Source organism: Tenrec ecaudatus, chromosome 7 (assembly GCF_050624435.1).
Source record: "Tenrec ecaudatus isolate mTenEca1 chromosome 7, mTenEca1.hap1, whole genome shotgun sequence".
Classification (NCBI taxonomy): domain Eukaryota; kingdom Metazoa; phylum Chordata; class Mammalia; order Afrosoricida; family Tenrecidae; genus Tenrec; species Tenrec ecaudatus.
Genome location: NC_134536.1, coordinates 42,472,584 through 42,498,419, shown reverse-complemented (window position 1 = coordinate 42,498,419; position 25,836 = coordinate 42,472,584). Strand labels below are relative to the sequence as shown.

At 38.4% G+C, this 25,836-nt stretch overlaps 1 protein-coding gene across 2 annotated transcripts in view; it reads right to left on the bottom strand.

The window, feature by feature from the left end:
* Window positions 1-25,836, bottom strand: part of PTPRK (protein tyrosine phosphatase receptor type K) — a 634,437-nt gene that overhangs the window by 10,128 nt on the left and 598,473 nt on the right. For both annotated transcript variants that reach the window (XM_075554571.1, XM_075554572.1), the window contains exons 16-27: window positions 22,852-23,036; window positions 20,981-21,068; window positions 20,159-20,235; window positions 16,980-17,016; window positions 15,414-15,511; window positions 14,876-14,992; window positions 10,450-10,604; window positions 5,396-5,531; window positions 5,022-5,171; window positions 3,966-4,139; window positions 343-474; window positions 98-223 (exon numbers count right to left, since the gene is read on the bottom strand). In XM_075554571.1, coding sequence (XP_075410686.1) covers window positions 98-223; window positions 343-474; window positions 3,966-4,139; window positions 5,022-5,171; window positions 5,396-5,531; window positions 10,450-10,604; window positions 14,876-14,992; window positions 15,414-15,511; window positions 16,980-17,016; window positions 20,159-20,235; window positions 20,981-21,068; window positions 22,852-23,036 — 1,475 coding nt within the window. The remainder of the gene's footprint in view (window positions 1-97; window positions 224-342; window positions 475-3,965; window positions 4,140-5,021; window positions 5,172-5,395; window positions 5,532-10,449; window positions 10,605-14,875; window positions 14,993-15,413; window positions 15,512-16,979; window positions 17,017-20,158; window positions 20,236-20,980; window positions 21,069-22,851; window positions 23,037-25,836) is intronic.

The following is a 25,836-nucleotide window of genomic DNA, read 5'->3' as shown; positions in this document are numbered from 1 at the left end:
ATTGATCATGTGATGTGTATTACTACTGTTCTCCTTTTTTAATCTTACCCCTGTCCTGTTATCAGCTCAACTGTAGGACAAGGAAACAATGACTCACCCTTGTTAGATTGCATATTCGAAAAATCCGGTTGATTACATCACAATCCATTGAACAAGACATGCATTCCACTTGGATAGGGCCATATCGCAACATCCCTTCTTCGGGCCAATACTGAGGGCAGCCCTATATGATGAACGTTTAAAAAGAAAAGGGAAGTTGGAATTATTGTTTGTAATTGGAGCAAAAATCACCATTTAAGCCTTGATAAGGACTTCATGCTAAGTGTACAATTCCGCATTGACCTGGGACAAGTCGACTTCATTCAGCATCACAATGGAGGTGCAGCCATAGTCATACACTAGTCTCCAGAAGTCTTTCACAGTGTTGGGCAGAGGGCACTGGGTGACGATGAAGGCAGCCGGTTGCCTGTAGCTCTGCCAATTAAACAAGGCAAATGGAGAAACATACAAATTTAAAATACAAGATCAGTTGTACAATCAACTTCAAGGTACTAACAAGACTTATAGCTTCCTATAGATGTTGAATTGGAGTGCTATGTAAGCCACAGAACAACGCATTTGGATCACTGAAATATGCGAGAACAAAGTTATTAGACAAAAGGGCCTGGGTGGCATATTGGGTTAAGTGCTGGACGGTGAAGCACATGGTCAGCAGTATGAGTTTATGGGAGAAAGATTAGGTTTTCTGCTCCAGTCAATATTTATGGCCTCGGAAAACCACAAGTCTGAAATCCTGAACCAATTTTTTACTTTGCTGAGAGGAGCAAATGCAGAGTCAAAACAGTAAGGAAATAATAGGAAAAAAATGAGTAGAAAGTGAGGGAGAAACTAAAGAAATGCTTGAGATTATGGCTTCCCATTAACTGTTTCAGTTTTCCAAAAGTAATCACTGTCCATAGTAAGCTCATATCTTAGTGTATGTGTATATCTGACTATTGACAGTTATATGCAATAATTATCCTCTAAGATGGCCAGATCCATTCAATTTCCAAATGCAGAACGATTTCTTGCAGGAAAAACAGAGGGGGAGGTTCCAATGAGACTCTGGTTACAATTACTGATCAATGCATAACCTTGCTTTATGTGTTTCTGTTTAAAGATGTTTTATTTAATATCTACTGTTTATTCACTAACACTGAACTCACAGATTACCACACTATAATTCATGGCCAAATAAAATTTAATCTGAAACATCCACTTTCTCTGTAAAGCACAACTTAGCTTTCTTACACTCAGCAACAGGAGCTGGCACCTGAGCACGAGATTTGGGGGTCATTTCAAACAGTTGAGAATCACCAGCAAAAATGCAAAGCATGTTGCACTAGACAAACTGGAGAAAGGACTCGTGTTACAGTAAAAGGTAAACCAAGAAGGCAGGGCATAGACAACATGAAATTATTTGTGGAGATGGAGAGAGTAGGTACAGGCAGAATACAAGGTTCAATATTTATATCGAGAAGACCATCTGGAAATTGATAAAAATGTGACAGAGATGGCAAAAAAACATTCAAAGGTATCAATAACATTCCTTGTATTATTATTTTACCTTTTCACTCATACCCTTTTCTTTTCTTTTCAAACCTGGGCACAATGATTGATGAGTGCGCTCCATTTGCTCTGTATTGAGTGTTTTCCTTTACACACAACACAAATGGGAAGGAAAGGTATAATTGCAATGCAGTATGACCCCAGAAGGGGTGATTAATGGCTAGGTGAGACTCTGGCAACTGCAAGGATGTGAAGCTGCCCATTGAGTTTGTCTTCAACTCTTTTTTGCAGCATTAAAAAAGAATGAGGTTTCTGTTCTTTGGTGTCTGCTACCTGATCCCTTCATCACCTCGTGTTCACTTAGACTTGTGTGCTTCTTCTCTGTGGTGGCAGACACCAAAGAACAAAAACCATCAGTGTGTGATCACCTGCCCCACATAAATGCTGAAGACAAATGTGTGCATATGTAAGTGAGGTGAAGAAGGCTGATGGTGCCTGGCTATTGAGAGATATAGGGTCTGGGGACTTAAAGTCTTGAAAGTAAACAAGTGGTCATTTAGCCCAGAAGCAACAAAACCCACATGGAAGAACCATACCAACAAGTGTGATCATGAAGGGCCAAGGGGGCTAGGTTTCAAGCACCATAGGTAGGGGAAAACAATCATATAATCGTGAATGAGGGGAGCACACATGATGGGGACCCAATGCCCATCTGTAGGCAACTGGACATCCCTTGCAAAGGGGCAGTGGGGAGGAGATGAGTCACTCAGTGTTCAGTGTAGCAATAATGAAACTCACAACCTTCCTCTAGTTCTTAAATGCTTCCTCCCCCCAACTATCATGATCCCAATTCTACCTTGCAAACCTGGTTAGACCAGAGGATGCACAGCGGTACAGATGGGATCTGGAAACAGTGACTCTAGGACAGAAGAACTCTTCAGGACCAAGGGTGAGAGTGGTGATACCGGGAGGGAAGGGTGTACAGAAAGGAGGAACTGATCTCGGGGATCTACATATAACCTCCTTTCTTGGGGATGGGCAACAGGAAAGTGGGTGAAGGGAGACACCAGGCAGTGTGAGATAAGATAAACTAATAATTTATAAATTATTAAGGGTTCATGAGGGAGGGGGAAACAGGAAGGAGGAGGAGGGGAAAAAAGGAAAATGAGGAGCTGATTCCAGGAACACAAGTGGAAGGTGAATTTTGAGAATGATGAGGGCAACGAATGTATAAGTGTGCTTTACACAATTGATGTATGTATGGATTGTGATAAGAGTATTATGAGCCCCAGTAAAATGATTTAAATTTATAAAAAAGAGGAGCTGATATCCAAGGGCTCAAATACCAAGAAAATGTTTTGAAAATGATGATGGCAACATTAGTACAAATATGCTTGATACAGTTGTTGTATCGATTGTGACAAGAGTTGGAAGAGCTCCCAATTAAATGGTTTATAAGTATATATATAAAAAGAATGAGGTAGTTGGCTAAAAGATTAGTCTTTAAAGTGGAATGTGATTTCTCTAAGTTTTCACTACCATACTACTAGTTTATAGAAGCTCATTTTAGAAGAAATAAGAGGAATCATTTCAAAAGTCTCAATGTTAGTTAAAACAAAATGAGCCCTGGCTTCTAAGTTCTCCTTTCAATGGTTCCATAGGTGAAAGGGCAATTAAAGAAACACGGAAGAAGTTTTTACCTAATGAAGGTAATCAAGTATAAAATAGGATTCTGGGACTCTGAACCTTGATAGTCTTTTAGATTCTGACCAAAGGTAACCAAACCAGTGGGGCCAATGATGTAAATGACCATTCTAGCTACAGCCTACTAACATGCTGAGAACATGCGTGCTCATTTATAGTCTTTAAGATCAGAATGGGAAGAGTTGGTTGGGTATGATAGGTGTGCCAACATGTTATCTTCCATGGCTTCTCTATCCTTATATTAATCAAAATGGGGAGAAAAAGATGTAGAGTTACTTACAGTATCTATTAACTAGTGGTCAATAACAGAAATTGGAAATGAACTTTTAGAACACTAAATGCCAAAGGTAAAGAAATTTCCCAAATCAACACACCTTCTATAGAATATGCCATTTAGTGATTTAAGAAATTCATTCCTAAATGTATTTTCAAAAAGATCAACAACATGATTTTCTTTCCTGAAAAGAAATTAATCTGAAAATATCACCTGAAGATGTTTCTTAAAGACAATATAAAAATTCACAGGCCAGCTGTGTAACTACAATAAAATATAGCTCCAAAGAACTACTCCTCATCATGCCAAAAATTACACATCTTTTTCTTTTTAGGGCACCTGTGATTTTCTGAAAAAGAAAAGTAGCCGGTGCTCTGTTGCGCCATGTATTTTCCATGGTTTCGTGGCATTTACATTAACAAGGAGGGAGGTCTCTTACATCCATAAGCGCAGCATTGACGTAGTTACTGCTCTCTCCGTCGATTGTAATTAGAAAAGGCAGACATCTGTCAGGTGGCAGCATGTCCATGAAGCGATTCTTGTCATGGTTCCGCGGCAGGCATGCTATACTGCAGTCTTCAGCCTGTAGCCGAGGGGTGACTGAATTCAAGGTCTGAAAAGGAAACGGTACCCGGGTTAGAGGCGGTGGCCCATTTGACAGCACAGTACAGATCCAGCAAGAAGCGAGGAGGCCAAGTAGAAAGTGAGCGATTCGTGCAGAGCAACGATGACATTTACTGCCACAAGGCTGATAGACTTTGTAGTTAAAACTAATGGAGCCTAAAAAGTGACAAAGAAAGGAAATTCACATCGTTCAAAGTGTACCTTATTTTTAAAAAAAGGGGGGGGATGGGGCCCTAATACTATTCCCATCTGAAAAATGTATTATAACATAACCAAGAAAAGATGACCTGGGTGCTCCACTACCGTTAGCCCTTTGGCAAAGTTGGCAAATGGAGCATTGGTCACCACCTTTGGCATGCCAGTTTTGGAGATACACAATGTCCTGAAGGCAAGAGTCGTGGGCCAGAAATTAGATTTTATTTGTGGGTCTTCACTTCCCAGCCACATACCTTAGGCAGGTTTTTAATGCACTGAAAACATTTGGGACGATTTAGAGACCACATTTAGCACCAACTTCGGCTATTATGTTGTACGCAACATAAAAGGTCAAAATCTGCAACGCTGAATTAAAAAAGGTTGCAAATTCCTATAAATCAATCCCCAATTTGGCTTTTATTATACCTTTCCCCTGATCAGCTTGCTTGTACCTGAAATTATCTGCCCTTCAAGATATTATAGGGTATAAGCCCATTAATACAAAAGTGACTCCATACTATGTATGTATACTGAAAGAGACAGGCATTATATTATACTTAATGTCGAGTCAAAGGTTATAAATTTGACTCAAAAGACCTTGCTTGAAGGAATGAGTAATGCCCAGAACCAATTGCAATAAGGTGCTCCCAAATGAGGCCCTCGCACCAGCCAATACCTGGAATTCATCTTTGAGATGTGAAGAGTTGGTCTGGGAGTCTATTCTCATCATATCAAAATATGCAGCTTTAAATTCACAGACAGGAATGGCAGTTTCTCCACATAAGCAGGCTTCTAAAATGGCATCATGAATAAAAATGTACTGTTCCTATCCAAGAAGGAAAAAGAAAGTGTTCATGTGATTTTAATACAAGCATCTCTGTCATCAAAGGAGAATTAGAGACCATTTCAACACATGGGCATATTAATGAAAAATAAAAACAAATCTTTTGTAATATGACTTGATGAACTACGAAGAATCCATTCTTTTGTTTGATGGATATTGAAAGGCAAATGAAAAAAGAAAAATACACTCTTGGAAAAACCACATACCTCTGTCTGGACCATGTTGATACGACGAGATCTTAAGGCTTTGACACAATTGTAGATGTCAACCACACCCTCCCTCTCAGCCATATCCAGCATGATGTCGATCACAATGTAACAGCCAGTCCGTCCAGCACCAGCACTAGAAAAAACCCAAAACCAAACGGATACATCATGATTATGTGACTTTAATAAAAGTCACCTTGACTTTCAAATAACACAACTTGAGACAGCTAAGTACAAGACACACACACAATTTGTACGTACTATGTAACCACAAGGCGCAAACAACTTTGGTGCAAACGGGTGGAAATGGCTTTGGTATAAACTAAGGAGTGGAACAAGGGTTCTCAATGAAGCAATTTAAAATCAAATAGTTTTAAACAGTGTATACATATTATTCAAGAAAGTTCTAAACTTTTCTTATACAGTCCTTGTTTTATGTAAATTTAATACATATAATTTCTAACTCATAAAATGAATTAAGCAGAGGATCTCTATCTTTTAACTTAACTTCAATTTGACTTTTAGACTCATGGTGCTGCGGGTCCTGTGGCAAAGAGCAAGCATACTGGCTTATTGTCTTAATGAGTCTGCTAAGTCCAAGCTTAAGAGCAACGGGAATAGACGGCAAAATCTATTCAGTGGGATATCTGAGGAGCCACCATTTAGGAGAGAGTCTAACGTTGAGGGTGGGAACAGAAAAGGGACCGGAAGGGAGAAGAGTGATAGGAGAAAGCATGTCTGATCACTGATCTAAAAGGAGGTTAAAAAAAGTGGGGTTTTCTTTGACCTAAAAAAAAAAGTTAGGTCAAAACATGACTCTCGGGAGGTGGCAAAGAGGCCTCCTATCTTATTACATCCACCTCAGAAATGGACTCATAATCTGCAGGCATCTCTCCTTTTACCGCCTTTTGCAGTTGCTGCCCTTTTTTACAAGTAGCAGGTTTGTTCAGAACCACGTACGACGCAAAGCTACTGGCTTCATGCTTCTAACAGTATGTGGTCGCATTGCATCACATTTTGGTAATTCTAACTCTATTTCCAACTTTTATAATGCTACTGTATTATAAAAATATATACTGTACTCAGTAGTATATTGTATAGTATAAAGATATCTTACATACTGTGTCAGGCTGAGCTGACTAGAGAAGCGAATTCATAGACACTTATATATGTGTAAGAAAGAACTTTATATACAAGAGCAATTAAATATTGAGAAAACATCCCAGCCCAGTCCAGATCAAGTCCATGAGTCCAATATTAGCCCATATGTCTGATATCAATCTATAAATGCCTCTTCAGACTCACAAAACATATGCAATGGTGCTCAATGCAGGGAGATCATGGGCCAGTGGGTGGAAAGTTTTGTGGATTCAGTAGAAGCATCTCAGCGTGGGCGTGGGTCCCCACGTGACTCCTCCAGCTCCAGGGCTCTGGTTGCATCAGCTTAGCTCCATCTGGCTCGTTGTCAGTAATGTCTCACAAAGAGTGAGCATGTATCCCGCCTCCAGCGAGCTATTTATCTCCTTAGCACCTCCAAATGAGGTCATAAAGTGGCAACCTGATTGACAGGCTAGACTCCACTCCTCCACAAGTTGAGACCAGATTATGTAACTACCACACACACATGAGTGTCTATGAATTTGTTTCTCTAATCAACCCAGACTAACACATTATGGTACCTTGGGAGTGGGGTACCAGAGAGACAAATTGTGAAGATTGAGAGTGGATGCTTGTTTGACCTCTATATATCACAGTAGCTTTTCTTCTTTGGCAGCCAGAGGCCAGATATGGCCGTGCAGTTTACTGGGTTGTTTTCTGGTCAGAATATGGGAATTTAAATTTTTGATTCCGAGTTGGTTACTCCTGTGTTAAATTGTGAAAATGATTGTGATAAATGTGAATCGTGATCTCCAGTGGCAAAATCGCCCATGGTTTCCCAGAGACCATGCTGCTTAGGGAAAATGGCTGACTGAGGTCAAAATGGCTGACAGAAGGCCTGACCCTGGCTCGAGACAAGGCAACCAGAAGCCTAAGGCAATATTTTGTGTCACTGAATAGTTCAGAAAAGGATTACGATAAGTTTAGAATCTGATTCTACTTTGTATATGCTTAATTCTTTAGATTATTGTTGATATAATGATTGATAGAAATGACTATTGGAAAGTATGAAAATAGAAAGTTTGTAAGCCTTGCCTTCGGTCATTAAAATTTGAATCTTGTATGGGTTTAGGACACACCTGCAAAGGGGACTCTGAAAAGATAAGCCCCACCTGCTGTCTTGCAGTCTCAGGAGACTTGAAGGTGAAAAGGTTTGTCTAGAGGGCTGTTGACAGACTGAAGAAAAAAGGAACTCTTCAGCTTTTTAAAATTTTGAACTAGTGGTTTGTGACCAAATCTGGAAAAAAATCTTGAGCCCTGAAGAAACTCCTCTCTAGGACTGAGTATTAAAGGCTGAAATGCTTGTTAGGTGACCACCTGGATCCACTTGTTGAGTGGAAGCCGGGGGAAATGCAGCAATAAGAGATGGTCTGAGTCTGCCCACTGACACCTGTGGACCTGGTTCACAGGAACTAGCGAAGAGGAGAGCAGGTGGCTGGTCTGAAATTTATGACCTAGCACAAGGGGACTAAAGCTGTTGAGAAATTGTGACTGTGCCCATGGCCTAAAGGCGAGGTAACCAATGGACACCCAGGTGAGGCTAAGTGAGGCAGCCCACATTGAGGTGACCAGAACCCGACCAGATGAAGAGATTTTTGATCCTGTGAATTGGTGGACATTGCTGCTGACTTTATGGATGGCCTGTCCTGATTTGACTTTGCTTATGGATGTGGACTTTAAAAGGTTCCAACTGGGATGAAGATTCTTCACATCAAAGAATATGATTGTCTCCTCAGAGCACTGGGTTGATGTAAGTAGGCAGCATAGAAACTGGATACCCCAAATGGGGTGGATAAAGGCATGAAGTGGCTGGCTTACACAAACTTTCAAAGATGGGGGGATATGCTCAGAGGATGATAATGTAGGTGTTCACATAAAAATAGAATGTTTTTTTCGTTCACTTAAAGAATATTATAAATGATGATGGCACATTTTTAATTGTATGCCATTTCTTATCCTATTAGGTAGATATGACTTTATTTTTGTTTGAAAATTATCTATGGCTTAAGAGTTGTGTGGAAGTGTCAAGCTGACAAAGGGTGGTCTATCTATGGTAGTTAGATAATCTGGTGCCAATTTGAGACTATTACGAGTGAATGGAGTGAAGGTTAGCCTGTCAATTGGATCGCCGCTTGATGACCTTTTTGGAAGTGCTATGTAGTTCACTGGAGGCTGGACCCATACACTCTCTGCGAGACATTCCTCTTGACAAGACACATGGAGCTACCCTGATGGAGCCAGTGCCCTGGAGCTGGAGGAGACGCATGGAGACCCACGCCAGCACCAAGATGAGTTGTTTCCACCACCACTGGAGCCACAAGACTTTCCACCCACTGACCTGTGATCTCCTGCATGCAGCGTCATTGCATGTGTTGCATGAGTCTGAACTATAGGCTAATATCAGACTTATGGACTTGATCTGAACTGGGATGGGACATTTTCTTAATATACAATTGCTTTTTGATATCAAGTTCTCTCTTACACACATCAGTGCCTCTGGACTTGTTTTTCAGTGAAGGTAACAGGAAATCGTTTTGATTTCTTTTGGGGTGGGAGTGGGGGGGATGGGAGGATACACTGTAGTCAGCTTCTTCTTTTCCATAGTTCCAGAGATACCTGAGTATAAGTGGAAAATGACACTCTCTTTCAAGAGCGTGCCTGAGAATCTTCGACCATTTCGGAAGCCAGCAGCTTATAAGAAAGCAAACCTCCGTGATAAGTCAAGTAATGTCTGAATTGAAACCTATTTATCTCATTTTCTAAATGCTTAGATGGGCTATTAACATTATTTTTTTGTGGTAGAGATTGGGTCACTTCTCTTAAATTCACTGCTCATTTAGCAATTTAAGCAAAAGACTTTGCAGCTATCTCACGTGCCTTTTTTCTCCTCCCATCTTCTCAATCACTGCTCCCAGGCTTTGAGACAAGAAAGCAATGGAAGAGTACATCAGATTTCTTGAGAGGGATTGAATTGAAGTCCAGTCCCCTCTCCACTCCCCCCGCCCACCATCCTGCCTCAGAACACACAGAATCTGATACTTTTGTGATGTCTTAGGTTTATTTCATTATCTGGTTTCTTTTTACCCTTTTGTATATGGCCATTTGAATTCTGATAGGCTTGATTTTCATGGCAAAAAAATAAGGCTTGACCACCTATTATGTAGCACAGAGTAGTAGTACGTGAGAATGGCATGTAGCATTTAGGGAAAGCTTTTCAGATTCAGTACTTATTTTTCTGGTCACATCTCCAAAGGAGGCCGTGTAATTTGCTTTAAAATGTCGCTGCTTGTTTTAAGAGAAGTTTCTAATCAGAAGAGAGTCTGGATCTAATATTCACATTTCACTAGCATAAATTTGCAGGATTTCACTTATGTAGTGTTCCTCCTCTGATGGGTGGGTTTTTTCCTCTCTTCCCCTCACCTCCAAAAAAATTCTTTGCAAACAAATTCTTGCAATTTAGGTAAGTTCATAACTCTGTATGATTCAAATTTTGTTTTAATAGCTAAGATTCTACTGGGAGTTTACTATATTGGCTAGAAACTACCCTTTCAACCTACCTTCTTATGAAATATTGGCTTTTTAAAAGTAATTCTCTCTCTCTCTCAGACACACACACAGACACACACACACACACACACAAACATAGTTTCTACATTCACAATTACAGTACAGCATCATACACATTAGGATAAATGTTCTTTATTTTTTAAGTTTCTATTTTACATTCTATTCACAACTGACTTTTATGGTTGCTATTTTTACCTCATCTATAATGTATGCAAGCTAGAATTTTGTAGGCCCACAGTAGTTTGTGTTTCAATGCCTGATCCTCATACTCTCTGAGAACTGCCTGCTCTGAGAACAGCGGACACCATGGGCATCCCCCACTCACTCACCTGCAATGCACGACGATGGGGCCTGCACTGGGAGGGTTGGACAGCTTGACTCGCCGGATAAAGGAGAGGAGCCCTGTAGCGTGGTATGGGACTCCATGGTCCGGCCAGCCAGTGAAATGGAACTGCTTAACCTCACGGATTTCATTGTATCCCCGCTGCGCAGAGATGCAAAGACATATTTCCAGAAGTATTAGACAAAGGCATCAAACAGAACCATAAGTACTAGATCTGACTGATAATGGCTCCCTTCCCTCCCCTGCAAAAAAAAAAAAAAATCACCCAAGATCAAGATCATGCTTGTTTGTTTTTTTTCTTTTCCCTGAAAAAGACTGCTGGTCTCACATGGCTTGAGAGCTCACCTTTCTCACCATACAACTGCCAAAGGAAGAGTTAACAGTTGTGCTCAGTTCTTCCAGTCTGGCCAAAATGTATTTACATTGGCACTATGCTCTTTACTGCGCATGACAACACACTCCATTATTAGGGAAAAGGAGAAAATGGGGAGGCTAAACCCTACTGACCCAGTGCACCGAGATCTCCGGTGGTGCACAAAAGCCACTTTCTGGTTTCGCATCTCACAAAGAGATGTTCATGCCTTGCTCATCCACGTTGAAAATGGTTTTGAAGCGTAGTACGTGGGGATTTTCCAGGACAGTGCTACTCTAGATTGGTTTGTGAAAATAAACAGACAGCTAAACTGTTCTTTGGGCAAACTATTTTTCTTAGCGCTGGGAAATAACTCAGCACAAAGCATATTATTTATAGCAACAGAAACATGAAATGAAATAAGCGAAGCATCCAGTGTGCCCCTCTCCTATTGGGTTAATTTAGGGGAACATTTTGAATGTACACTTCAAAGCTTTCTCCTTCCCCTTTGTTAAAAGAAACCTGCGGGCTGCAGGAGCATAGCTTGGATGCAGGGCTGAATACACATTTGTAGAAAAAATATATAAGCACATAATATGCACTCTGCTGTGGGGCGTCCATACGGTCTCTATCTCCTTTGCTCAATTAGTAAAGGTAGAAAGTTAAATGAAATAAATAAAACCTTAAAAGATAGCTTATCTTTATGTCATCACTATAAGATTAACATCTCCAAAATCTTGGCAGCCAGAGCTCATGGCTCATCGTCATGCTTATGTGTAAGCTCCCTGCACAGTACACGGTGTACACCAGAGGTCAACCAGGACTTGTCAGTCGTCATGTCCTCATGAAGCCGAGAAGGGAAAAATCACTTCTTTGCTACTTAATACATCATCCCAGGGAGAAAGACCACAAATTGGTCTAAGGCAATTTTAGACACGTACTTTATCTTTTCTATATTGATATTATTATCAGTTTGTTTAGTACATCTTAATATTGAACAGATCACATTTCTCCAGCATTTTAATTGAAATATTCCTGAATACTTTTCAAATATACTACCACAAGAACAATTCCCGGGCCTAGAGTTGACTGTGACTCACGGCAACCCTTTCGGACCGCGGAGTACAGCCCCTGGGGGTTTCCAAGACTGCACCTCGCTTACAGCAGCAGGCGGCCTCGCAAACGAAACGAAAGACAACGAACAAAACCTAGCCCCTACAGTTTAAAATCACTTAGAGCCTGTTCCAAATAACAAAGGTGAATAAACAGGAAAAGCCAAGGTTCTCAGTACGATTGCACTAAATCTCTATCTTGATACCAACTATTATCAAGTGCCCCATTCTATGGCCTGCTCTACTTATCACACTTCATCGATCAAAATTTGAGAATTATTCTTTGCTAGAAAATCATTGTCTGTAGACAATTTCTTTCAGTTCACAGATAATACTTTTATAATTCTCTAATACCATGTATACCATAGTTTTCATCAATAAGGCATCTCACATATATCACACATAGAGTGTATTCAAAAATTAACATGCTAGAAGTTACACAGTTGGAAATAAACAAACAAACACATAACACATGTGTTATTTGCGTAGACGTCCATTTTGCAACATTGACAAAAGTTGAGACTGTCCCCTCCCCTGACAATTCAAGTCTCGGAAATCTTACATAGGGTTCCCATGAGTTGGAATCAACTGGAAGGCACTGGGTTTGGGGTTTTATACAGTAAATTTTTGTAATATCATATATATATATACCTCTTTTAGAAGTGACAGTGGTTTATAGTTACTCTTTTTGATGAATTATATATTTAATTTATCATGTTTTGTTTGAAATGGATTTTCCAGGTTTCTAATTTGTATGTTTTTTTTACATTTGATTTTAGACATCTGATTTTACATTTTGATGTAATTTTAGAAATTACATCTACATAGATGTAATTTATAGGTATAAACTTTTCTTAAAGACGAATTTCAGGTAAATTTTCATATAGAACTACTTACCTTTACTGCGAGGCAGTCACTCATCATTATTTGAAAGAGAATTTTGAAATTTTCAAGAAGCTTATTGGCGGGGATGTTGGCTAATGACGTGTTGTTGCTTTGTGAAAACATCTCAACATGTTGTAATATCATCGTTTTCCTTTGTGAAAAGCATGATGATTTTCTAAAACAATACTTTTAAGTATTTAATAGTCTCTCTCTCTAATGATGGGATCTATCTATCTATTAAATCAAGCTTGATCGTTCCCTTTTGGAAATCTGCTTCATACTATGCATTTTATTCTACTGGATTTATCTAACAAATTTTAATTCTCATTTTTATATAAGTTGAGGTAACTGAAATTATGGTGTTCTTTTTCAAACTTTTCATTTAATATTTCCCTTAAAGATTTTCCAAGAATCGTCTTTATCATTTTAAAATACAATTTATAAAGACTGTTGGTTCTAGTCATTACTATAGTTTAACTATCTATTACTGTGCCTTTGCAGGCGAAAGTTGGACAATGGATAAGGAAGACCAAAGAAAAAATAGATGCATTTGTATTGTGGTGCAGGAGAGGAATGTTCAAAGTACCCAAAGTGCCATGGACTGCTAAAGGGACAAACTGGTCTGTCTTGGAAGACGTACAGCCAGAGTGTTCTTTAGAGGCAAGAAATACAAGACTTTGCATTACCTAACTTGGACATATTGTCAGGAGAGCTGAGTCCCTGGCGAAGGACCGCATGCTTGGTGAAGTGCAGGGATGTCTAAGAAGAGGAAGGCCCTCAGGAGATGGAGTGACACAGTGGGGACAATGGCTCAGGCAGAGGAACGAATGTGAGGTTGACGCAGGAGTTCCCTTCTGCTGTGCACAGGATTGCTATGGGTTGGAGCTGACTCAATGGAACACACAGATATCCTTCTTTTTGTAAAGTTCTTGATAATTTGAAAGTACAAATTGCCTATCAGTCCATGAGGTTAAGCATTTCCAAAAGCAAGTGCATTTCCTTGGAGAGTCTATGATCTATTTGTACTAATACTGTGAATTAAATATATTAATAATCCCAAGTTTCTTTTTTTTGTGTGTGTCCCTGTTAATATTTTTTTAAATATAGAAACTTTGACATTTTTGTGTGGCCAGATTTACTGAACTGTTCCTCAACCATTTGTTTCATGGCTTCCATGACTCACACTAATCTCACGCAGCCCGCCCTGCTTTCGTTTGTCTTAAATCGAACTTGAGTGACCCTGTTGAAACCAACAGTCAGGTCATGTTACTTGTGCTCAAAACCTCCCTGACAGCCCAACTCGCTTTGACCGCAAATGAAAGTCATCCTAGTGGCCCAGTACAAGACGGTACTTTCCTGTCCCCTGCACTCATCCCTCTGAACACTCACCACTGGGCGCTTTGGGGTCTCTTATTGTGACAGGTGTACGCATGTTTGTACGTACCAATAAATAGATTCGTTCCTCTCCTGGAAACATTCCTCACTGGAACATAACTCAGAGTCCCTAGTTTCTCTCACAACGTTATTCTCCTGCCACTTTCTAAGGGAGCCCTTCCCCGATTGTGGCTGTAAACTATCCTTGCCCACTTCGACAGTGTTCCTTACTTCCACTCTAACATTGTTTTATCCACAACACGTATAATTCATCATGCTTGCGTGCTTATCCACCTTCCCATCCTTTTTTATTTCTAATAATCCATTTTATTTTATGGTTGTTGAGAACACACATAGAAAAGCGCATATCCACTCACGTTTCTATACAAACAAGTCAGTGGCATTGGGTACATGCTTTGAGTGTTATTACCATTATCTCGGTTCTTTTCTGAGTTTTTCCTCTTTACTTTTTATTGGTTTCCCTGTGCAACCGATCAGAAGGTCTGCTTGCACAGGGACCTTGGTAGTGTGCTCCATAGCTGAGATATGGTAACTGATATGCTCTCCAATGTATTTGTACACTGAACGGATGAGTTTTATATATCACAATCAAGCTTGGCAGATATTTTAAAAAGATAAAACCATTTAAGGATGCACATTTGTAAAAACAGAGTTTTAAGATAACTTACCCTTTCCAGGGTGAAAGTCCTAACGACATATTCGGCGAGTGGTTCCATTTCGACACAAGTTACTTTGAAGTCCCCATAAACTTCTGTGTCATCAGGCCAATACTTGTAGCACTTGACCTACATGGCAAAGATAATCAGGAGGTGAACCACGTCAGCTCATATACTTTAAGCAGTACATACCTTTATTTCCATCATGACGATTCAGATCACAATGAAAATTAACAGGTTCACATTTAAATTGTGTAAATCTGATAAACTAATATGTTATAAAATACATTTAAAAATTTTGCTAGTCTTTAAAAGCCTCATAGTGTAATTAGATTTTAATAAAAAATAAAGCGCATATTACCACTCAATGAAAAGTCAAACAATATTAAGGACACTGAAGGTATACTTAGAAGTACTAATTCAAAATATTGTATTTTGCCTGTAATCTTTGCATTAATTTTTGTTTACAATGGATAATGACATCCTATTTTGCTATTCAACTTATTCTCATATTTAGAATAACATAAGCAAAATCTTCTTGTTTCCTTACCCGGCCAACTTCAACTAAATTTGTAACCATCACAATACAGGCAGACTGTTCTTGCCAAATCATTCTCCAGAAATCATATACTGTCTCATGAACTGGACCTATGAAGAAATGAATTCGAAAATCATATTATGAGAGCAAGTTTGTAGTTAGTAAGAGACTTATATAAATAAAAGGCTAAATAAACCAAAAAGAGGCTTAAGTGTCATTGTATATCATTCCAAGTTCTTTTAAATTAATTTTATATATAAATTCTCAGAACTTATAAAAATCGAGAGCCTATACAAGATTTTGACTCCCCCCCCCCTTCCCTACTTCCCAATTGAGGAGATATCACCAGATGCTAGAATATTCCCATGTACCAGAAGGTCACTCGAATGTTTCTTCAAACATAATGAAAAGGGAACTCTTCATACCATTACCTCAAGGGCATATATTCCCAGTTAGATAGATGCACATCAGTTATAGGCAGTGCACAGGGAGGCTTTCATAAAGAAGGATCCTTATGCTTGAGGAATATAGACAGTGTGTGGGAAAATCCCATTATCTTTTCATTATTCCTCTGGTTTTTCATGGAATTTTTGAAGCACCCCAGCATTTAAGGATGCATTCTCATCTCACCATTTCCAAACCGTGAGAGCATGTAACTGGGGTAGATGCAGCACCTTAATACTAGAATATGGTTCACTATACAGTGACCTTTCTGAATTTAAAAAGAACACACAATTGACTCAATTATTCTAAAGGTAGGGGAAAAGTATAGAAAATAACTTCAGTCAAAGGGGCAATTGAAGCTCACATTTTACTTTACTTTCCTGTTAATAGATAATGTAGGTTTTCTTAAATGGATAGATAGTGATCAGTTTAATGAAATACATAAGGGTTTTTTCATTTTGTTTTGTTTTGCTGTTTGCATATTTTTAATTTCCATTGTGTCTCTATACCAAGATGTTCCTACTTTCTCCTAATTTTCCGTGAGGAATGAACTTGACCACGTCCCCTCAAGCCCTTTGCTTTGTCTCATCTTGGCTTGTCAAAACTGCTGGAAGACAGCACAACATCTCATTATAATAATATTGTCCTTGGGTAGCTGCTATTACATTCTGGGCTGTCAAACTATACGGCAAAGATACAGGCAATTTACACAAGTGAGCTATTGTCTGCCTTTCATCAGAAATAAGGGATTCCTCTGACCAGCTGGCTAAGGCTCTGAGACAACGAGATACCAGAAGAACAGCTCCCCTAACTATCCAAGGCTTCTCCTTCAGTTTTCACTTATAAACAAAGATGGGGGAAGCCGAAGCCTTTATGCAGACAAAAGAAATTACATCATAACAAGGAATTAAGAGCAATGCTATACTAAACACTTATTTCATTTTTCAGGTGATTCAGATAAAAATACAAAACAAATGAAAAAAAAAAAACCCTACAAAAGAAAGCACACCACCACCACCACCACCACCACCACCCCCCCCCCCAAACCAAGAGACTTCAAACTCAAACACATATGAATCCTTGGACTAACCAAGTTTCTTAGTTTCAGAACATTTTAAAATAGCAATATTTTACCTTGGGTTGCAATATAGTGGCTTGGTCTCTGATAACCCTAAAATAGGAAACATATCAGTTATCATTCTACATTAGTCTAGGAAATAAATGAATGAAGGCATAAAAAGATGAAGACAACCACCTGCTAAGATTAAGTTATAGTAAAATGTCCAGAAATGAGCAGTGAACACATATAATTCACTTCTCAAACCTACGTTATCTGAAAGGTAAAGATAAAGCAAAAATGAAATATTTAAAAGTTGCCGATCAGAATACGTATGTAGAGAGTTTTGCTTGCTATAATATAACCTTATAGATCTTGTTTGGTTTCACTAAAATGTTTATGCCTTCATGTTAATCTTTAGTCATTCAATCCTGGCAAAATTTTGTTCAAATATATTAATTTTCTTTTTATCATCCAAGAGTACAACACATTGCATTACAAATGGACAATGACAGATTAGCACTGTAAAATAACAACAGAACATTCCAATGTTAGAGCTGGACAATGCATGTGTGCATGAAATCATAGCCTGCTGAGATCCTTCTACAAAGCATTCCTGTTCTATATTATGTCCAGGAATCTGCCAACACTGTTTATGTGTGTGATGCTAACATTAATTCACACACACATACTTACAGATACACACATATATAGGGAAAGAAAGAGGTTTTTGTAAACAAAGCCTCTAACCCTGAACAAAAAGCATTTAGTTTCTTTTTCTGAAGCGTGTCAAGAATTCTGAGTGGTTACACATTTTAATATTTTTTCAATAAAGAAATATTCTCATCAAGGATAATTTAAATTACCCTCAAGCAATTGGAACCCAACAGATCCCGAGTTGCAAAGTGTCACTGGCACGGCAGCAAACACTTGTGAAGCTGGTGGTACTTACCAAAGGGCTTTAGTGAAAAGTCACGCATGGCTATCGAGTCAGTTCTGACTCATAGCAAACCTACGCCTTTTCCCAAACTGTAAAACGTTACGGGGGCTACTGGTGGGTCTCAAACTCTCAACTTTGAAACTAGCAGTCTTACTGTTTACTCCACAGTGCCTTCAAGGCTCTACTGAGTAAAATCATGTGACACAATTCCGGGGCCGGTGAGTGGATGTCAACTCCGAGGGACCCATATGACAGAATATAACTTTCCCGCAGGGCTTGGGCTCTAATCCTTACAGCAGATCGCTAGGTGTCCCCCTAGGGAGCCACTGGGTCCACTCAAACTGTGAGCATCTGGGTTAGCAGCCTGGGGCTGAACCAGGGCCCCTCGCACTTGGGAGTAGGCAACTAAGCAAACATTTAAAAGCATATAAACTGGGGTCATCCAACCAATACGCATTATAACTCAGCCTTAGACTGTGGTAAAAATGTGTGAGATCATCCAACCAAAACTTATTATAGCTGAGCATTAGACTGTGGCAAAAATTTGAAGTTACTTATTCTTAACATACCAATGTTTCCATAAAACACAGGGTTTTAGAGAAAATATTATTAGGAGCTCTGAGCATTTCACTTTTTCTTCTTCATAAAAAATAATCAACTTAAGATGATGTCTTTAATGGATAATAAACTAATAAGAGGACAAATTATGAAATTGTGTAGGATTCAGCCAAAATACACTAGGAATATTAGCAGAAAGATTGGATCATAACACAGTCTCATCTAATCCCACCATATAAATCATATGGCAGTATTATAACAAGACTCTAGTGTACATGTCTTGGCAAAAACCCAAGGTTAAACTAAAGAGGCAAGAAAAATTACGAATTTGTTAGAGAATTACTGTTTTTTTATTTAAATCTAAAAAGTAGATCACAGCTTAATTTTAAGTGAGGAGATGTCTGATTAATTAAAAATACAGAGTGAAATTAAGATTAAGATGAGAAATTTAACCAAGATATTCAAACTTTAAAAAATATATTTGAAATATATAATTAGAATTCATAGAATAATTATAAAACATAATTTAACAATAGAAAATTATTTTCTCTTTATGAAATTTAGAAAGTTTTGGTCCTAAATGTCATTCTCCTTTATGCAAATAATGATATGCATAAATGTTGCAATACGTGATTGTTCTATCTTTTGACTTACTATTAGTGCATATTTTGAACTCCAAAATTTCAGCATACCCAGGTTTTAATTATTAGTTTTGTGAATGCTTACTATGTGGTAGGCCTTGTAATAATTGCTTAACATGCATTACTTCACAATTCTCAAAAAGTGATAAATTTGATCGCCAGCTCCACTATATAAAGATGCAGAAACTGAGGCAAAGAGCTATGAAGTAACATTCCCAAATCTCCAGTGACTCGGAACCAGGTAGTGTGGCCAAGAAGCTTATCCTAACATAATCTCCTCAATAATATTTTGTTTATTTGATAATTAATTTTCATTAAATAAAGAATTTGGAGACAGATATGCTTATATCCAAAAATTAGCATTGGGATATGATTAACATATATGATTTGATTGGCATGATTCGATATATATGTGTGAAGAGTACTTTACAAATGCAATTTATCAATTATTTTATCTAATTTTTTTTTACTTTACAAGTCAATACATACCACAAAAAATTCTCCCTACCCATATTTAATATATGTCAAATATAAAAGATATAACGTTTCAGAAACACTAATACACATCATACTATCCAGCTTCTCACATATTGTTTGGAGTTGGGAAGAGGGGTAAGAACGAAACCAGAAACGGAAATAATCAACAAATAAAACTGAAATACATAAGAAATTGTCAAACGCTAAAGTGTCCTGCTTTTTTGAAAACACAGGAAAGGAAACGACGTAAGACAGATCTTTACATATGTAAAGGATTTACACAAAATGAACATAGATATACCATATGAGGCTAATTAGGTGAAGCATGCAGAGGTAAATTGTAGTAAGCATTAGTAATAACGGTAATTAAGAGTAGTTCTAGTAAATGTTTGTCATAGGGTGCTGTTATTTACATATAGTGGTACTTACATCCCTGTACAGCCAAATCTACAGCCCAAACAAAGTCAGGTGTGAAAGAAAGCACAACAACATCAGTGAGTACTAGGACGCAGAACAAGGAAAAGTGTACAGTTTGTTCTTTACTTTTCAAAGCTAGCAATTACTTTAGAGGCAATCACATGCATAAAAAGATTCACAGATAAATTTGCAAATTGTGAAAGTGAATGGTAATCATACTTACATCTATATAGTTGGCATTAATGTAATCTGAAGAAGGATCATCCTCAACAGGCTGCAGGATTACCCTGGAGTGATCATCTAAATGTTTTAAATAATAAAATATCAGCTAGCCAATTTCCACTGGGCTCTGAGACGATGGCAAATGTAGAGTGGGAGAGATGGGAACTACTAGCCCTTCCACGATGTCCATCCACACTATGGATACTGCCCTACACAGTCCACTTAAAAGTTATCTTAAACTAAGTTGAATTGTGAAGAGTGTTTAAGTCAATGAGCGGCTAGTGACCGGTTAAACCGCCATTTTCGTACGGCTCCTGTTGTATTAGATGGTAATCCCTTTTTAATACTCGGTTCCCATTTGGAAGTCTCTGATGGTAAGCAACATGGAGCCGGTGAACGCAGACGCAGGCCCCCTGTGGTGTCTAACATTCTGTGGCCAGAAGAATGCCTCTACCTTGAATATGGTTGCTGGGAGCAGTGCGGTCATTTATATCTTAGACGAGATCTTCCTTCTTATTTATCGTAATTTGCTCAGCTGTTTTAAAACCGGCCAATGCCTTTATACGCAAACATGAAATCAAACTGTATGCTATCTCCACAGGGTGAGGAGTGAGAGTCAATTCAATTAATGAGAAGGATGACAATTTCAGAGGCACTGGTAGTAGCCAATGCGGTTTAATATTAGATAGATAACTTTATAAGTGGAAGTGCCACCTGCTGGAATGCTCTTAAAAGCATAAATGAAACTATCTAAAGGGGAGTTGCAACTCACTATCTCTGTCCGCACAATATTTACTTTCCACAGGAATTTGTGAGAACTTACAAGCTATAATGTTTCCATATCGGTTTTTTGCTCTGTTTTGATCTTTCTTAGCTACATCCCAAGATGCTGACTGTCCTTCAAAGAAACTCTGGAGAAACAAAAACAACAAATAATTAACAAGAAGGCTAACTTTAACTCTTCTGTTTTGCTTTTCTTCAACTAGGCTTATCTGTTCTGAAGACAAAAAATAACAAAAGTTACTTTCACAGGGAAGAAAGAACTCCTACTACAGTGAACAAGCTCCATTCTCAGACTTCAAAAAGGTTGTTTATGGGTTTCATGCTTGTTCATCTTGCTACTGTTCTTAGTTCAAATTAAGAACAAGAAATAACTTCTGAGAGGAAAACAAAAAAAGGCTTTAGAAGTATTTCAAATTTCAGATCTCCATGACTCTAAATGAAGAAGACAGAGAAAAAGCAAAGTTCATTTCGGAAAGTAACAAAGTTCATTTCTGAGTCTTAAAAAAGAATAGATGAAACACTTCAAAACTCCTCTTACTGAGTATCTTCCAAATGTGCTTATTTTATAGCATCTATAACAGGAAAAATAAAATCTCCTTTCCCACTAATTAATCATTAAATTGTGTGTAATACATCACATTTTAGGTACTCTGAAAATCATGAAAAAGACCAAGTTCCAATAAGAGAATATATGAAAATTTTAAAAAAAGTCATCATTTCTATGACTGTTGGAACAGATGAAGCTGTTGATTGGCTTAATTGCCATATGCAGCAATTAAAAATGTGGGCAGAGATGTCTTCTTGCAGAAAAAGCTTTGTTCAACACAGGAAATGGGGTCTTCAAAGAGCCAAAGATCTTTGACGTGAGGTACACAGAAATACACATAAAAGGAACAAAAACACTCACTCGGGCAGAGTACTGTAATTCATTGCACTTATTTTGTTACCACACCATGGAGTTTCCAATATATATCTAAAAGCAACTTTTTTAATTTAAAGAAAATTATAGTCATTACCAAATTAAGATACATAAGTAATCTGAAAACTAGCATGCTATTTTGGAAGGTCTGCTTGGATACTTTCATTTTAAGTGTGTGTGTGTGTGTGTGTGTGTGTCTGTGTGTGTGTGTGTGTTGAGAGTTTTGAGGGCGAGGTGCGGTTTAGGGTAACTTCCTCTAAGTTCCTAGAATTATATTTCTTAGGTAAAGGATGGCAAAGAAATCTTTATTTGATGCTATTTTATGTTTAGTAGGGCACCTGGATTAAATAATTTCCTTGCAATTTCAATCTCGGTTTCTTGGCATGGAGAGGAAGGTAAAACATGGGTGGAAGAATTCCCCACACCCTCTGTTTAGCTTCTTCGTGCCATTTCCTGGGTTTGCAGTACTCTGCTTCTCTTCCAAGGCATCCTCAACCTACAAGGCACAAAAGTTCCCTGGCAGTACTTTCAGAACACAACCACTGCCCTGCTTTCCCAATCAAAGGTCAACATGCAGCGAAGCAAGGTCATGCTTACTGCCTACCTCATTCAGAGCACAGAACCTCTAATGTCTCAGTGGGATGTAAGGGTATCTTGCTACAGATTTTTGAGGAGTGGTAGTGGTAGTGGTGGTGGATAGAAAGTTCTAAGTGTATTTTAGATCATAGGGGAAAGACCTGTGAAATAAAAAGCCTTTAAAATTGTATAATACATTTATAGTATACCCAGATACAATTTTTAAAATGCCTCTTTAATTTCTTCTTCCCTCCCCAATGGCCTGACAACACACCGGATTGTATATTTATAGATATAAGATTAAAGGGCTTACACAACATTTCATTCTCTGTTATGTTAAAGGGATAATAAAAATGGCAAATTCCACTGAGTAGCCTAATTACAAATAAAGTTTTATAAGGTACAGAAAGGTTCACCTCGTATTCTTCTTTGAACCCATAGCTGTCTGATGTCTTCATGAGATTAATGTGCTGCAGCAAGTCGGCTACCCTGATGGCTGGGTGCAGCTGTCCTGTCTGATAAGGGGATTCTGTCCCCTCACACAGGTATCGAGGCACATCTAGCAGACGGCTGGACTCTGCTGTTGCACTGTGGTTCTCATCTGTCATTTTTCATATTTGAGAAGATTAAAAAGAAAATAGAGTTATCTTGTTTAATATGCAGCCATGCCAAGATGCCCACAGATGTTTCTGATAACAGGGAGAGAATGACACTCCACACAGGGTAGGCCCATGACAGTGTCTCCACAGAGACAAAGCTTCAGACTTTTAGCTCTTAAGTGGGCGTGGGACCATTTGTGGAAATATCCCATTAACTTTTAATTCCATCTTTCCATGAACTCTTTGGAAGACCTCCTGTGCATCACCTGTTTATCAGCAAGGCAGCAAAAGCTATTCTTGTGTGGTAAGGAGGAAGGCATCTGAGGCATTTTTGGCAGGTCTGAGTGGGAGATGTGGCCGAGTTCTTACTTCTGGCACCTGGAGTCAGAACAGTGTGGAGTGGGACCAGGTGGCAGGTTGTCAAACGGAGAGGTGTTTCCGCTGATTACATTGAACAAGCTTCTTCCCCCTCACTCTCCTGCATCGCCTTCAGGAATCTTGAGCTAGGCAGCCCATGTCCACAAGGCTGCAGTTCTTGCTTCTGTGGGTTAGCTCTATCCGACCACACAGGGCTCCTTCCCACAATTCCTTTTGGCCTGGCAAAGGTGGGCATGCCGCAGGAGCACCTCTTGCCCCAGTGTGTCCGTTGGCTGGGTGGCATGTATATATTCACTCAATCTCCACTCCCTTGGCTACTTATCATTGTTGCTGTTGTCTCTATTGCTAATGTGTTTTTAGCTCTTTCACTTGTTGAGTGAGAGAGAAAGACGAAGGTAACATTTGAGGCAAACCATGTGAAGATTTCCTCTTAGGGAATCTTCCCCGCTCACCCAGAACTTTTCTGCAGTGGGTTCTCAGAGCGTCCTGTTCTCAACAGTGGCCTTTCTCTGACCCTTTGTTTCTATCATTTGTTTACTTGTCTTTTCTCTTCATGAATCTAAACTCTGAAAAGAGTGTAGACAGAGTCATGTTTGACTCCCCTGCCTGGTCCTGCATACTAGTCACTTGATAAATATTTCAATACATTAAAACTAATTGACTCCCACACCACCCATATCTAAGTGCAGGCCCATCCCAATTGTGCTATTAGCTTAAACGGAAACATTTTAGTTTCTTGCTGTCACAAGATGGAAGAAAAGACCAAGAACATGTTACCTACGAAGAATAAGCATTGTTTTAATGTCCAGAGTACTAATCATTACAAATGAGAAACATGCTTATATTTTTCACATTTAAACTTACCACTTTAAAGGAAAGAAGAAAACAAAACAAAATCAAATGTTTAAGGGGTGTTATTAAAAAAAACATATTGCTATACTCATTAACAGAAGAAAAAGTACACTCTTAATGGAAATGTTGTCTTTAATGATAATGTATACTGTAGAAAACGATATTTAATTAACAGTGAAACATGTCAAGTGCCGGTACATTTGCCTGTTCTATCACCAACTCTACAAATAGGATATGGCAAAAAATGAATTGTTGTCCCCATGATAAACATTTTTTCTTCCTGGAGAAGGGAGAAAAAAAAAAAGAACCCCACAATCAGATTTGCGTGCCTCTAAAATTTAAGCTTGATTGCATTTATCTTTACATCTCATCTTAGAATGAATGTATTTTTTGCATTCACTCCCCCAAATTATTACAGAGAATAAAACAATCCTCTGTGGGTTCTACTGTGACCTACCCACCGACAGCCTTTAAACACTTCACTCTGGTTCTGCCCACCACTCTGTACATGAACATTTGCCAGCAAAACATGATTCATGAGAGCATCTCCATTTTCTGAGAGACCACTCCCAGTTGATTGACCCTTGCAGTCCTATTAAAATCAATAATCTGACATAAATAATTATATATATATATATCTCCCTGGTGAATTTAAATCCAAAGCCCTTTTTTGTGGGCACTATTAAAATATACAGCTCAAGGTGAGAGGTGAAGAGAATGTAGGGAGATACAATAGGATCACTCAAACTGGAAGACAGTAGACAGAGCTCTCAAGATGAACCACCCCCCGACCCCCGCTCAGTGGGTTTTGTGGAGCAGTAGAGTATTTACAATTGTAAAGGGCTCAGTGAGAAACATAGAAATCACGCCTATCCCAAACCTTGCCCATTACGGCACCCCAGTGTGAAATAGATAAATTTAGGTTATGCTTAGCTTTAATAAGCAATACAATGTGTAGCAAGATGGTTAAAATAATTACATACTAATTATTAATCCTCTAATATTTCAACTCATTAAGCCACCTAATAATGTGACTAGTAGGTGGGTACATAATATTAATCATATCCGTATTAAACACCTAAGAATAATTTCAAATATTTCCTAGATTGAAAATTCTCTAGAGTTCTTTGCAATACACTTACCAGTTATAGGGACTTTAACCCAATGAAGCAGTAAAATACAAAAACAAAAACAAAAACATGAATCAATACGGAAAATATCTAAACCCTTTTAAATTTACTAAGTAGACATTAACATCTAGTGATATTTAAAGTGAATTCAAAGATGCTTCATAAATAAAAATCAATTGAATGCAAAACAATAGCAAATACCACAATTCTGAGAAAGATGGAAATGGAACAAATCACTACTATATCTAATATGATTAATGAGATATTTAACCTTTAGGGAATGAGAAGATTAAAATAAAACTCAACCAGCTTGACTTTCAAAATGAAATAGAAGTAATGATTGTTCTGCAGATAGAATTGATGTCTCCATTGAATTAAGTGTAGCCTTCCTTATTTGCTTCTATTTGCAAGCAAAAACATTATAATAACCTTTTAAATTCTA